This window comes from Chlorocebus sabaeus, chromosome 20 (assembly GCF_047675955.1).
Source record: "Chlorocebus sabaeus isolate Y175 chromosome 20, mChlSab1.0.hap1, whole genome shotgun sequence".
Taxonomy (NCBI): Eukaryota; Metazoa; Chordata; class Mammalia; order Primates; family Cercopithecidae; genus Chlorocebus; species Chlorocebus sabaeus.
The window spans coordinates 85595722-85611405 of NC_132923.1; the positions used below are offsets into that span (position 1 = coordinate 85595722).

Consider the following 15684-nt stretch of genomic DNA (forward strand, 5'->3'; position numbering starts at 1 on the left):
CGCCTCCCAGCTCAAGCAATTTTCCTGCTTCAGCCTCTCAAGTAGCTGGGACTACAGGCAACTGCCACCACATACGGCTAACTTTTGTATTTTTTGTAGAAACGGGGTTTTGCTGTGTTGCCCAGGCTGGTCTTGAATTCCTGAGCTCAAATGATCTGCTGTCTTGGCTTCCCAAGACATATACCTGGGATTACAGGTATATGCCCCACGCCTGGCCTAAATTTTGACTTCCCAAAAACTTAACTACTAATAAGCTACTTTTGACCAAAGTAGCCTTACAGATAACACAAACTTGATTAACCCATATTTCGTATGTTACATGTATAACATATTGCATTCTTACGAATTAAGCCAGAGAAAAGAATATTAGGAAAATCATAAGAGGAAATACATTTACAGAGATATACTGTATTTTCTTTTTCTGTTTTTTTTTTGCTTTGAGATGGAGTCTTGCTCTGTCACCCTGGCTGGAGTGCAGTGGAACAATCTTGGCTCACTGCAACCTCTGTCTCCTGGATTCAAGCAATTCTCTTGCCTCAGCCTCCTGAGTAGCTGGGATTACAGGCACGTGCTACCACACCCAGCTAATTTTTGTATTTTTAGTAGAGTCAGGGTTTCGCCATATTGGCCAGGCTCATCTCGAACTCCTGACCTCAAGTGATCCCCCCACCTAGACCTCCCAAAGTGCTGAGATTACAGGTGTGAGCCACCTCACCTGGCTCCAGCTAATTCTTTTGATTTTTTGTAAAGATGAGGTCTTGCTATGCTGCCCAGGCTGCCTCAAACTCCTGAGTTCAAGTGATCCTCCTGCCTCGGCCTCCCAAAGGTATGGAATGACAGGTATTAACCACCATGCCCAGCCCAAATTTTAATTTTTTATAATAGATGTGAATGTTTTATGGTAGTAAATGATAAAACGGACTAGTATCTACATATTTTATGCATCCATCGTGACACACCTTAATTTTTTGATATTTCAAAAAATGAGAATCACCTAAGTTGATTCAAATTGTCACAAATCTCAAACAAAAATTCCAACATACTTGTCTAAACAAATTAGCACTGTAAGTGGACCCCTGCTGTTCAACTCTATGTTGTTCAAGGGTCAACTGCCTTTCTATACTTCTACACAACTATTAAAATGTCTAAAATAAAACAGATCTACAATTCTGGAGATCTGTTGTATAACATAGTGACTACAGCTTAGCACAATGTATTGTGTATACTTGAAAACTGTTATGAAAATACATCTTAAATATCCTCACAATAACAAATCATAACTGTGAGGTGAAGGATCTGTAAATTAGCTTGTCTGTGGTAATCATTTCACGATGTATACATATATTAAAACACCATGTTGTACATCATAAGTATATATATCAATTATACTTCAAAGCTGAAAAAAGTTTCAAAGATAAAGATTGACAACATCAGGTTCTGGTGAAGATGTGGCACAAATGAAACTCTTATACTGTCAGTACAAGCAGAAAATTAGGGCAACCACTTGGAAAACTATTTGGAAACTTTTTTTGAAACACATCAACCTGATAGATTGACAGGAAAATGATAAATAGGTACATGTGAAAGCAAATACAGCAAAATGTTTACTGCAGAATCTAGGTGGTAGGAATGAATATGGGTATTCAAACAATTCTGTAAACTCTTATTAAAATTTCTGTAATAAAATGCTGCAGAAAAAACTATACACATGGCTCCATTATCCAGTAACTCTATCCCTGGATATATACTCAAAATAGGTGCTCAGGTATAACATTCACAGCATCTTTCTTTATATGGCCAAAAATTGATACTACCCGAATACACACAATAGAATGAATAAATAAAATGTGGTATATTTACACAATTTTGAATACTGCATAGCAATGAAAAAGAATGTGAACTACTGCCATTATGTAAGAACACAAATTTCACAAACAATGCTAGAATGTTATTCAGTTTGAAATTCAGGACCACACAAAACAAATATGGGTGATACGAGGTCATAACAACCAACAATTACCTTTGGAAAAAAACTGTTGGAGGGGGCAGGAGGGAGCCTTTTGGGGGCTTGGAAATAGACTATATTATAGTTGTGGCTGTATTTTGCAAGTGCACCAGGCTATGTAATTAAGAAACCTGCTGTGTGCAGTGGCTCACACCTGTAATCCCAGAGCTTTGGGAGGCTGAGACAGGAAGATCACTTGAGCCCATTGTCATCCTGGGCAACACAGCGAGAGCCCTATCTCAACCAATCGAGCAATCAATCAGTCAATCAAAAGAAACTTAAGATATTCTGTTAAAGATACACTAGTTTCTGTATCTTACATTTTAATTAAAATTTACACACACATACTTTTACTGTACAAAATTACACAATTCAATGACCTCCAAATTCATGTCTACCATCTAATTAGTTCCACCTGATTGACTCCAAAATCCTTGAACACGAAAATCCTCAGGTGCCCAAGTCCCTTATAAAATGGCATATTTGCATATAACCTGTATACCCTCCCATATACTTTAAATCATCACTAGATTACTTATAATACCTAATACAATGCTACATAATAGTGACACTATATTTTTTATTTGTATTATCTCTTGTATTATTTTTTATTGTTTTCTTTCCCAAATATTTTCTGTGATTGGACGGATCAGAGGACGTGGAACCTGTGAATACAGAAGGCTATCTTTTTGGCTCCAAGCTACACCACTCAATTTAATCAGGGCAGTTCTGTTGTTTTTATTCATTTTTTATACTCAAGTTCCAAGTAAGATTATCCCAAGGATTCAGAAGCTAAAAAGTACATTTGTGATTCACTGCCCTATCACAAACTGATCACACGACTTCAAAACTATATACCAAACAACCTAATACTTGATTACGTGCTATTTCATGCTGACCTCATAACTGCTTCATGTCTTGTCCCTTAACTGTAGGCTCCTAGGGGTAAGAGACTCATCATTTCTCCTTTCCCTGTGGAGCTTATAACATACTTGCTAACTGACAGAAGAAACTAGAGACCGGGCGCGGTGGCTCAAGCCAGTAATCCCAACACTTTGGGAGGCCGAGGTGAGCGGATCACCTGAGGTCGGGAGTTCGAGACCAGCCTGACATGGAGAAACCCTGTCTCTACTAAAAATACAAAATTAGCCAGGCATGGTGGCACATGCCTCTAATCCCACCTACCCGGGAGGCTGAGGCAGGAGAATCACTTGAACCCAGGAGGCAGAGGTTGAAGTGAGCCAAGATGGTGCCACTGCACTCCAGCCAGGGTGACAGAGCAAGATTCCATCTCAAAGCAAAAAAAAAAGAGACAAGAAACAGAAAAAGAAAACACAGTATAGCACTGTAAATGTATTTTCTCGAGACACTGCACTCCAACCTGGGCAACAAGAGCGAAACTTCGTCTCCAAAAAAAAAAAAAAAAAAAGAAACTAGGTATCAAGCATACTATTTCTTAACCTTAAGGCCTCGCTACTCAGTTATGGTAAACTGCTTATTTTTCTTCCACAAAAGAAAGGTTTAAACTGTTATACAAAATTACATGTAACTTTAACTAACTGGGTCAGTTATAAAGTCTCCCCCTCCTTAAAGCCATTCAACTTTATGAGTGTTCAGAAAATTTTAAGAATTTTAGAAGTAAATATATCTGGAGGATTGCTTTCTTTATTCCTACACTTTCATATCCTTTAGTTACCTTGCAATATGTTTTCTAGATTAAGTAACAAGATAATTACTCGTTTAGCCCCTGGGAGTACACTCTAGGCTGGCAATTTAATTAAAAGATAGGGACACACGCATTCATATGAAATTTTAAGTATCCATTGTCAAAACAAGGAACTCGACTAAGAGTTCAAAAGGCCAATTTGAATATAAAAAGCAATAGATCAATTTAAATATAAAAATCAATACGTCAAGCAAATTCTCCAAAAGGATAAAATATATTTACTTCTCCCTTATCACTTTACTTTTCAACTTTGGCCAGGCCTAGTGGCTCACACCTGTTATTCCAGCACTCTGGGAGGGTGAGGCGGGAGGACTGCTTGGGGCCAGGAGTTCAAGACCAGCCTGGCCAACACAATGAGCCACTGTCTCTACAAAACAAAACAAACACATACTTCCATTTAACCTGAGGAACCTAACTGAAAACAAAAAAACCCACACACTTTGACTGGATGTGGTGGCATGAGTCTGTGGTCCCAGCTACTTGGGAGGCTGAACCAGGAGGATGGCTTGAGTTCAAGAGTTTGAGGCTGTAGTGTGCTATGATCATAGCTGTGAAGAGCCACTGCACTCCAGCCTGGGCAACAAGGTGAAATCCTGTCTCTAAAAAAAACAACTAAACACTGCGGCTATCTAAGCCAGCTTTTCCTCAGCCTTTCACTCACATTTCCACCCAGACTTCTCTCACTACCTCACTCTCACTTTCGTTTAGATCACAGGTGAAAAAAGCCTGAACTCTGAGCATGTTAAAAATACCACACAATATTTGTTAATTCAGTATTGAAAGTTACTGGTAAGGAATCAACTTTTCACAGCCTATTATTTATTTATTTATTTTTAAGAGATAAAGTCTCACTCTGCTGCCTAGGCTGGAATGCAGTGGCTCAATCATATCTCATGCAGCCTCGAACTCCTGGACTCAGGTAACCCTCCTGCCTCAGCTTCCTGGTTAGTTGGGACCACAGGCACAAGCCACCATGCCCAGCTCCAATTTTTTAGTGTATAGTTCAGTGGTATTACATATATTCATAAAGTTATGTAGCCATTACCACCATCCATCTCCAGAACTTTTCATCTTACATAACAGAAAACTCTACCCACTAAACAGTAACTCTCCACTTACAGACTCAATTTTTTCTTGTAGAAATGGGAGTCTCACTGTGTTGCCTAGGCTGGTCTCAAATTCCTGGACACAAGTAATCCTCCTGCCTCAGCCTCCCAAAGCGCTGAGATTACAGATGTGAGCCACCACACCTGGCCTTCCCCATGCCCCCATTCACTCAGTTGCCCAGGCTGGAGTACAAAGGTGCCATCACAGCTCAACGTACCTTCCAACTCCTGAGCTCAAGCATTCCTTCTGCCTCAGCCTCCTGAGTTGCTGGGACTACAGGCACGTGCCAACGCACCTGACTAATTTTTTTTTTTTTTTGTAGAGACAAGATCTCGTTATGTTGCCCAGGCTGGTTTCGAACTCCTGGGCTCAAGCAATCCTCCCCACTTGGCCTTCCAAAGTGCTGGTAGCACAGGTATGAGCCACTGCACGCAGCCTGTCTTCTTCTTTTTTTTTTTTGAGATGGAGTTTCACTCTTGTTGCCCAGGCGGGAGTGCAATAGCGCAACCTAGCCTCAACGCAACCTCCACCTCTGGGTTCAAGAGATTCTCCTGCCTCAGCCTCCCAAGTAACTGGGATTACAGGCATGTGCCACCACGCCCAGTTAATTTTTTATTTTTAGTAGAGATGGGGTTTCTCTACGTTGGTCAGGCTGGTCTCAAACTCCAAACCTCAGGTGACCCACCCACCTTGGCCTCCCAAAGTACTGAGATTACAGGCGTGAGCCACTGTGCCTGGCCGCCTGTCTTCTTTCTTGACTGTGTCTCAGCCAAGGCAAATTCTGCAAATGAAGAGGGAAGTGATAAGAGGTTGACTGTAGATACAATCAGAATTAGAGATGTGTTTTATTTCTTTTCTTGCATTTGCGAATATGTCTTTTATGTATTACCTTACTTCAGGTACAGAGTTAGGGATATATTTCTGTCTGCATTCATATAGGTTATTGAAAATAGGCTGTTGGTGGCTGGCCCAGTGGCTCACGCCTGTAATCTGAGCACTCTAGGAGGCCTAGGTGGGTGGATCACGAGGTCAGGAGTTCAAGACCAGCCTGGCCAACATGGTGAAACCCCATCTCTACTAAAAATAATTAGCCAGGCATGATGGCAGGCGCCTGTAATCCCAGCTACTCAGGAGGCCGAGACAGGAGAATCACTTGAACCCAGGTGGCAGAAGCTGCAGTGGGCTGAGACTGCACCACTGTACTCCAGCCTGGGCAACAGAGCAAGACTCCAACTCCAAAAAAAAAAAAAAAAAAAAAGGCTGTTGGCTGGGCATGGTGGCTCATACTTACAATCCTAGCACTTTGGGAGGCCGAGGTGGGTGGACTGCTCGAGCTCAGGAGTTTGTGACCAGCCTGGACAATATAGTGAGACCCTGTCTCTACTAAAACTACAAAAAATAGCTGGGTATGGTGGTATGCACCTGTAGCCCCAGCTACTTAGGAGACTAAGGTGGGAGGATTGCTTGATCCCTGTCTCTACAAAAAATAAAAATTAGCCAGGCAAGGTGGTGCACGCCTGTAGTCCCAGCTACTCAGGAGGCTGACGTGGGAAGATGGCTTGAGCCCGTGAGGTTGAGACTGCAGTGAGCCATGATCATGCCACTACACTCAGCCTAGGCAACAGAGTAAGATTTTGTCTCAAAGAAAGAAAAAGAATCCCAATCTACCTAAGTATTTATATTAAAACTTTTGAAGATCAAAATTCTGCAACAAAGGTTTCTACTAAGTATTACCTAAAAAATATTTTAAGAAAATCAAGTGCTCAGATCTTATGTACCAAGTAACTCACCATCCCATCTTCTCAAGTTACCCTATAATTAGCTCTAGAATTAAACTCTGAACACAGACTGTCTTACTCCGAATGATGCATACAATCTTAAAGCCAAAAAATCAGCCTTTATTAAAGTGCATTCAGATTGAGAGATCAGGCAGAAACAAAGAAAAAACCCACAACAATGCGGTCACACAAATAACAAATAACTGGTTACTTATTTATAAGTCACCTAGGCAAGCTGAACTTCATAGAACACAAAACCAAATTCAAAAAATATATAATGAAATTAATTTTCCCAAAGCTCAACATACTTTATAAATTAGAAGTGATAGGCCAAACACTAAAGCACAGGAGTCTAGGAATGTTTAATAGACACTAACAACCATACAATCACACACTCTTACAGCAAAATGCTGATCATGACATTCACTAAAGTTTAAGTGCCTGCTATGTGAAAACTGTAGTTCTAGCAATGCGAAAATGAACCAGACTTGAATTTTAAAAGAGTAGATGTAACACTATCACAAATAATTAAAATTAAAAGGGTAAAATGTCCTAAGAATGGTGCACAAAGTAATAAAGGAGTTCAGATTAAGAAAAGTATATGTAGGAGAAATCAGAATTCATGGATTCTTGGCATTTGAACTGGGCCGTGAATATTAGAAATGAAACTGGGAAGGATTAAGGAAGAACATTCTGGGCAATGGGTATAGAATGGGCAAAGACAGGAAAGCAGAAGACATATATGGAATACAGCAAACTGTTCTGCATGACTGGAGTATACAGGTTGTATAAAAGAAAGCACAAGGCTATGAAGAGCTGAAAAAGTATACATAGAGCCAAATCCTGACTTTGAATGCTAAGTCAGATATCTTCAGTGGTTAGTTATAATAAAGAATCATTAAGGGCCAGGCATGGTGGCTCACGCCTGTAATCCCAGCACTTTGGGAGGCCAAGGAGGGTGGATTACCTGAGGTTAGGAGTTGCACAGAAGCCTGACCAATACGGTGAAACCCCATCTCTACTAAAAATACAAAAATTAGCTGGGTGTGGTGGCGCATGCCTGTAATCCCAGCTACTTGGGAGGCTAAGACAGGAGAATTGCTTGGACCTGGGTGGCGGAGGTTGCAGTGAGCTGAGGTGACACCACTGTACTCCAACCTGGGCAACAGAGTGAGACTGTGTTTCAAAAAAAAAAAGAATCATTAAGGATTACGAGGCAAGCGATCTGATCAGGGATGAAATTTATCTGGCAACATGGAATGAAATGAATGAGGAGGGGACATCAATTATGTTGCTGTAAGAACTGATGAGGACCTCAATTATGATGGTGACCTTACAAGGTGAAGAAGGCATAGTTCTAAGTTAGTCTATCATCAAATATTCATTGGGTGTCTACAATATGGAAGGTAACATTCCACTCCACTAAGATATCTTACAAGTTTAATGTATCATTCTCATTCTTGAGGAAATCGTGATGTGGAAAAACAACTGTTAAAGCAACAAAAGCTAATAAGGCAATATACGATTTCCAGATAAATGTTACAAACACAAAAAAAACCGTACATGACAAATCAGCAGTGAGAGGAAAAAAATGGTCAGTGAAGGCTTTATTAACAAAGGTGGAGTTAGTTGATCTGCCCCTCAATAAGAAGGCTGAACTTCTTGAACATGAAGGGGATAGATAAAACTTCACAAAGGTAAATTGTTAAAAGCTGAATAATTTGTATAACAAGGCCAAGATATGTGAAATAAATTTGGGGATTTTCCCACCAAAATGGTAAACAAAATGCTAATAAGAAAAAAAAACCCTTTATCTAAATTTAATTTTGTAAGTTCAGGAAAATGAGGCATTAATATACCATTACAGGCAGGGCACAGTGACTCACATACGTAATCCCAACACTGGGAGGCATGGTGGGAGGATCAGTTGAGCCCAGGGGTTCGAAACTAGCCTGGGCAAAGTGAGGCTCCATCTCTAAAAACAAGCCCATTCCCCACGAAACATTATAGCTTTGCATGTAAAAATAAGCATTACATTCTAGATTTTTTATAAGGAAGGGGGTTATTTTTAGTGCATTCTACAGGATAAACCAATCCTTTTAACAAAAAAAGAGGGTTTTTGTTTTTGTTTGGTATTTTAATAGAGATGGGGTCTCACTTTGTTGCCCAGACTGTTCTCGAATTCCTGGGGTCAAATGATCTTCCTGCTTTGGCCACCTAAGTGTTGGGATGACAGGCATGAGCCACTGTCCCCGGCCAAAAGAAAAAAAAAGGTATCTTGAAGAAAGCTTTATGCAGGTTCAATTTGAAATATCCAAAATGTTACATTTTCCTATTTGTCAAAAAAGCTCCCCAAAACAATCTGATAAATCCTTTCCTTTTTCATATTTTACATGTAAGCAGCAGAGTCAGAATTTGAACACAGGACCATCTGACGCTAAAAGCAGAGCTACACTTGCATTCAATGCTATACAAACTTAGGATTTTAAAATTTCAAATGTATTAATCAAAACGTATAGGTTGGGGAAAAAGACTGGCGAATCTCAAACTATATAATTACTGCAAAATTGAGAGATATCTACCCTTCTTTTTACATATTCAGATTAGAAAGTGTAACATGGTTTGTTGTTCAATGAATATTATGCTCATTTAACAGAGTGCCTCCCCCAAATGAGCACATAACAAAGCTCACAGTGACAGAGGGGAACCTCAAGCTGTTTTACATATGTCTTTCAGGACTGGGCTGCCTACCTGTCCTCCCCCTCTCATGGACCTCCCTTCTTCAGCCTTTCCTGACTTATTCTCCCACTCACTGTCCTTCCAAGACTGCCTTGGCTGGGCAGATTTCCTCTGTATTCTTTTTAAACATTTGCGAATACAGGAGTTGGGTGCAGGGTGAGACAAATTTGTTTCTACTTTCTAATTCGACAAACACCCTAAATCTCTTCCCAACCAATACTTCAAGGATAGAGATTCAAGTACTTCCTTTTTCTCCCCCAAGTACTTTACCATTACATAAATATCTGGTGGTGATATATATACAGGGCAAAACCCCCTAAATCACTAAATACATTAGTTTAAACCAATTACTGTATTTAATATTACTGGAATTTGACTTTTTGGATTCCTTAAAACTGATCTACAACAGCCAGACACAGTGGTATACCCCTATAGTCCCAGCTACTCAGGAGACTGAAGCCACAGGATCCTTTGGAGACCTGGAGGTGGTGGCTGCAATGCACTATGATTGCACCTGCACTCCAGCCTGGGCAACACAGCAAGACTTCATCTCTAAAGGAAATAATTTTTTTAAAAAACCTAAGCCAGGCAGAGTAGAAGTGCACCTGTAACCCTAGTTACTCAAGAGGCTGAGGCGTGAGTATCCCTTGAGCCCAGGAGTTTGAGACTAGCAACATAATGAGACCCTGTCTCTATTTTTTAAATTTAAAAAACATAAAGGGCAGGTGCAGGGGCTCACGCCTGTAATCCCAGTACTTTGGGAGGCCAAGGCAGGCAGATCACCTGAAGTCAGGAGTTTGAGACCAGCCTGGTCAACATGGCAAACCTCCATTTCTACCAAAAGTACAAAAATTAGCTGGCCTTGGTGGCGCATGCCTGTAGTCCCAACTACTTGAGAGACTGAGGCAGGAGAATCACTTGAACCCAGCAGGCGGAGCCAAGATCGCACCACTGCACTCTAGCTGGGCAACAGGGTGAGACTTGGTCTCAAAAAAGAGAAAACAAAAAAAACCCAAACATATATATACAGAGAGAGACCAGCCTGGGTAACACAGGGAGGCCCAGTCACAAAACAAAAAAACAAAACAAAAAACAACAACAAAAAACTGATCGACAATATAGAAGCAAAAATGGCACTAGGAAAACGCAGAGTTCTTACAAGCAGTTCAAGTATACCTGCCTCAAATACATTAGTTCATTTAAAAGAAATCTATTCATTCATTACCAAATTACTGAATGCCTAATATGTGCCAGGCGCTGTTATAAGTATTTAGGAAACACCAATTAAAAAAAAAATTGGCCAGGCACGGTGGCTCACACCTGAAATCCCAGCACTTTGGGAGGCAAAGGCAGATGGATCACGAGGTCAGGAGATCAACACTATCCTGGCTAACACGGTGATACCCCCGTCTCTATAAAAATACAAAAAATTAGCTGGGCATGGTGGAGGGCGCCTGTAGTCCCAGCTACTCGGGAAGCTGACATAGGAGAATGGTGTGAACCCGGGAGGCAGAGCTTGCAGTGAGCTGAGATCACACCACTGCACTCCAGCCTGGGCAACAGAGCCAGACTCCTCAAAAAAATAAAAAAATAAATAAATCCCCTTTCCTCTTTTCTATCTAGTGGGAGAAGACAGATGATAGACAATGTAACTTTTTAACTTGTGTTAGAAAGTAACAAATGGTATTGGGAGGGAAAAACAGAATAGGGTGAGAGGGACTTCCAGGGTATTAGGGCAGGTTGCACTTTCAAATAGGGTGGTCAGAGAAGGTTTAAGGTGGCATTTGAGAAAAGACTTGGAGGAGGTGAGGGAGTCAGTCAGCCATGAAATCTGGGGAAGAGTACTCCAGACATAATAAGGAGAACAAAGGTCCTAGAATAGCAATGAGGCCAGGGAAGCTGGAGGGAAGACAACAAAGGGGTTAGCTGTAGGTGTCAAGGGACATGTGTGGAAACAAGGGGTACAGATTATGTACGGTTTATGGGATACTATAAGGAATCTGATTTTTTACTTTGAATGAGACAAGGATCCACAGAGGGTTGGGCAGACTGTAGAGTTCAGTTTTTAAAAAATATGGCTGTTGTGTTGAGGACAGGCCTTAGCAAGTACAAGAGTAAAAGCAGGGAGACCAGTCAGGAGGCTACAAAAGAAACCATGGAAAGAAATATGCACTTCCTACAAACTTGGATCATAATGGTGCAAGGGGTTTACTTTTAGGCAAAAATAAATAAAAACAAATTTGTCAGATGTTAATAGGAAATAAATGGAACTGGCTCTTGTCATTATATGTACATTGTACAAATAAAGCAGCAAACAAGGACATCTTTTAACTTCTCACCTCAAGAGAACATGTTCCTTTACAATCAGCTATTCACTGTTAATTACATACAATTTGTTGAAAAGGTTACTTTTATCAACTGAAAGTACTATAAATCTGCTGTGTGAGGTAGCTCATGCCTGTAATTCCAGTCTTTGGGAGGCTAAGGGAGGAGGATCACCTGAAGCCAGGAGTTTGAGGCTGCCAAGTGACCAATCCACTCTAACCTGGATGACAGAGGGAGATTCCCAACTCAAACAAATGAATAAATAACTTTGGATTGCTGTTTCTCAGATCATCTAAAATAACCATTCCTAAAACAGATCTTATTTCTTTGGGGGTGGGGGACAATACTTTTCCTCCAAAAGTTTCTTTTTATGCTTCCATCTTTTAAAGTAATTTTCTTCCAATTGATACTGAATTTGTATATTAGTCTGCGTCATTCACTTCACGAAAGCGCAACCATAAAAAACTTCCACTGTCAAAAATATAACATTTCCAAAAAAAGTTCCTTCATGACACCAAAAACCCCTCATCTCTCATCATCACCTAGTTCTTCTGGAAAAGGCAAACACACTTTCCATAAACTCTAGTACCTTTAATAGTACAATTATCATAAGGATACGAGAAAGAGAACAAGTCAAAGATATTCAATTTGCCTGGAAAGAAAGGGGATAGGAGGCAGGAGAATTGCTTGAGGCCAGGAGTTCAAGACCAGCCTAGGCAACATAGGAGCCCCTGTCTCTATTTTTTTAAAAAAGAAGGGGGTGAGGGTAGGGAGCATAAGAGATTTTAAAATAAAAACTTCAGGCCAGATGCAGTGGCTCACATCTATAATCCCAGCACTTTGGGAGACCGAGGTGGGTGAATTGCTTGAGGTCAGGAGTTCAAGACCAGCCTGACCAACATGGTGAAACCCTGTCTCTACTAAAAGTACAAAAATTAGCTAGGCGTGGTGGCACGTGCCTGTAATCCCAGCTACTCAGGAGGCTGAAGCAGCAGAATCACTAGAATCCGGCAGGCAGAGGTTGCAGTGAGCAGTGAGATCATGCCGCTGCACTCCAGCAAGGGCGACAGAGCGAGACTCCGTCTCATTTAAAAAAAAAAAAAAAAAGTGAAATAAGCACTCTTGTTGTAGAGTAAATATAGAGGGGAAAGAGAGTGAAGGATAAACATAGCTTGCTTGCTTCATTCAAAGGTACTTATAAAGACACCCAGATTCAGCTTTGATTTTTAAGAGACTACCCTTGTGACAACTTACTTTGGAAAAAATAGTCGTGTAAATACAGAAAATACTAAATTCAACTTCATTAATTAATTCAACATTTAGGTGCTTATGTGCTAGAAACTGAGCGAGGGGAGAGTCCTTGTTCTCAAGGGCTTTTACTTGTAATCTATCTCCCGGTTACTGAGTACCTACTGAGGCAGATGCGAGGGATACAACAGCAAACCGGCAACACAGATTCTCTACCTTCATGCAGCTTGTACTGAAGGAGGCGAATGCAAGGATGAGACACACATCTAACAAAGATACAACACTAAAGTGTTAGAGATATTGCTTATGGAAGTGTAGAGGTTTCAGTGGGGACGCAAGGGATTCGGGCTGGGAGGAAAGGGAATGCTGGGACTTCAAATATGAAAGCTGAGTTCTCAAAGAGGATTAGATGTCCACCTGGCTGACCTGGGGGAAGGGCTCCAAGCAGACAGGAACTGGAGCAAAACAAAGGTGTGAACAGCGTGTTGTATTTGGTAGGCCTGGAATACAGAATGTAAGAGAGAGAAGTTACGGAGGCTTCTGTATACCACAATCAAGACTGGACCTTACTGGTATATACGAAATGCCCCAGAAAAATTTTATTCAGAAAACCAGCATACATGATGAGGTTTTTCTGGTGTGATGAGACATTGGTTTACACAGGAATGAGAAAAGAAAATACTAGATAATGATGTCATCACATGAAACAACAAAGGAGCCTGCCCAGTCAGAACACTAAACTCTTCAGGAAAAAATTAAGTACTACTACTAACTGAAGCCCTCTGGAAAAGGTTGTATTCAGTATCATCTAAAACGAAAAAAGTACAGGAAAGGTTTTCAAACATATATTGTGGATTATGACATCCACATACCTATTTAGAGTTTAAGAGGTCTTCACTCGAATTCTGCAACACATCTGGGACTACTGATTGTTGTACAAAAAGCAGTAAAACATATTCAGGAGAGTCTTTGATACAAAGGGAGAACACGCGTAACCGAAGGAATTTCCCAAGCTAGGTTTAAAGGTTTCCAAAGTTGAAGCTAATCAAGTTTTCTTAAGTCAGCACGTTTAAAAGGTGTGTCATAAGGGTGGAGCAAAAGGAGGAGGGATTAAAATTTATATATATATATATATATAAAAAAACAAGTAACTCGATGTCGCTAGGGTTAAAATCACCACTTGGAGATCCGTCTCCCAAGCAGAGGCAGAAATGAAGACCTGCCAGATCCAATTAACAAAAAGACGAGGGAGGGGGTAAGAGGATGACCACACATGAAAACATAAATGGGGCGGGGGGGGGGTGCTTGGCAACCACCTATCCAGAACCCATAATCCAGTTGGCGGTGCGATGAGGAAATCATACGATTCAGACATAAAGGCAGGAAAATGTCACTCCCAAACTCCACAAGCGAACCACCAGACACTGGCCAAGGGGATGTGATCACATACTCTGATCCCAGAACTCAAGGGCAGAGAGTATCATCCCCACACGGTGCCCGAGGGGAGGCGAAGAATCAACCCTCTGAGAACAGAGAGCAAATGCCCTCAGATCCAGCCCTAAGGGGGTCAATGCCGCCCAGGCCAGGCCTTGCCGAAGCCAGGGGCAGAGATGGCCCCGAAGCCCCCTCAACCTCCACCAGAGCTGCCTCTACTTGCTCCCCCCAACACACACCCTCCCCTACCTGATATGGCGGCGGCGGCTCCTGATCCGGCTCCGTCCCCTCGCCAAAGCTAGCCCGGTCAGACTGAGACTCGTGAAGCAGGGAGATGTCATCCGAGGTGGGGGATTTGAGGCAGTTCCCCATCTTCCGGAGCTGGGGTGCGTGATCTGGGGGAGGAGAAAGCAGCGGTGGGGTCGTTCGCACGCTCCGCGGTCCGCCTCGGTTGGCAAGGTGGGGTCGGGCGGCAGGCCGGGGATCAGGCGGAGGCGACTCCACCGCCCCACGGTGCCGCCAAGGGGGTGCTCATGCCAGCCCCCGGGGGTGGGGGCTCAAGGCTGGGCCGCGGGCTCCGCTGGGGTCGCGGCGTTTGCCTCCTGCGAGGCGGCAATGGGGGGGGGGGGGGCGGGGAGACGAAGCACTTCCCCACCCCGCCCCCCCGCGGGGCGGCGGCGGCCACGGAGCTGCTGGGCCTAATCCAGGTCAGCAGGGGGGGGCGCGGCCGTCGCGGCTGCCTCAGCTGCTGCCTCAGCTGCTGCTGCCCCCGCCGACGCCAGAGCCACGGCCGCGGGCCTCATCCTACTCCGCCTCAGCGCGGCAGTGGCGGCCAGAACGAGGCCGGCTCGGGCCCTGCGTCATCGCGCCGTGCGTGCTCTGGTTCCGCCCCCGGCGGCAGGAGGCGAGGGCGGCTCCGGCGGCTCCGGCGGCTCCCATCCCCCCTCCACCAGCAGCTGTTACCCGTCCTGCGTCAATTTTTGCTTGTCTCTGACTGCTTGGCTCCGTACCTGACTCCGAAACCAATCTCCCGTCTCCCGCGCCAACCCACATTCGTTGCTCCCGCCCCGTCTAAGGCTCAGTTCTTACCTGTGCACTGCCTGACAATCTTCTCACCACCCTCCACGAGGCGGTCTATTTATATAAACCCATATCGGAATGGATCAGGCCCATGATTAAAATGTTAAAAGGCTTCCCCTTTATCGCATCAGAATAAGGTCCTAGCTCGTTAGTGAACCCTCCCTACCTCTCCAGTCATGTCCTTATCCTCCCACATCACAGCCGGAGAGATTCTTCTTCCAGTTGTATATCAGATTGTTCAT

At 42.8% G+C, this 15684-nt stretch overlaps 1 protein-coding gene across 1 annotated transcript in view; it reads right to left on the minus strand.

The window, feature by feature from the left end:
• The window catches only part of RNF11 (ring finger protein 11), a 36642-nt gene extending 21423 nt beyond the window's left edge, over nt 1-15219 (minus strand). Inside the window, exon 1 of the mRNA XM_007978781.3 lies at nt 14612-15219. Within this exon, the coding sequence (XP_007976972.1) occupies nt 14612-14734 (123 nt within the window). The 5' untranslated portion in view covers nt 14735-15219. The remainder of the gene's footprint in view (nt 1-14611) is intronic.
• Between the last annotated feature and the right edge of the window lie 465 nt (nt 15220-15684).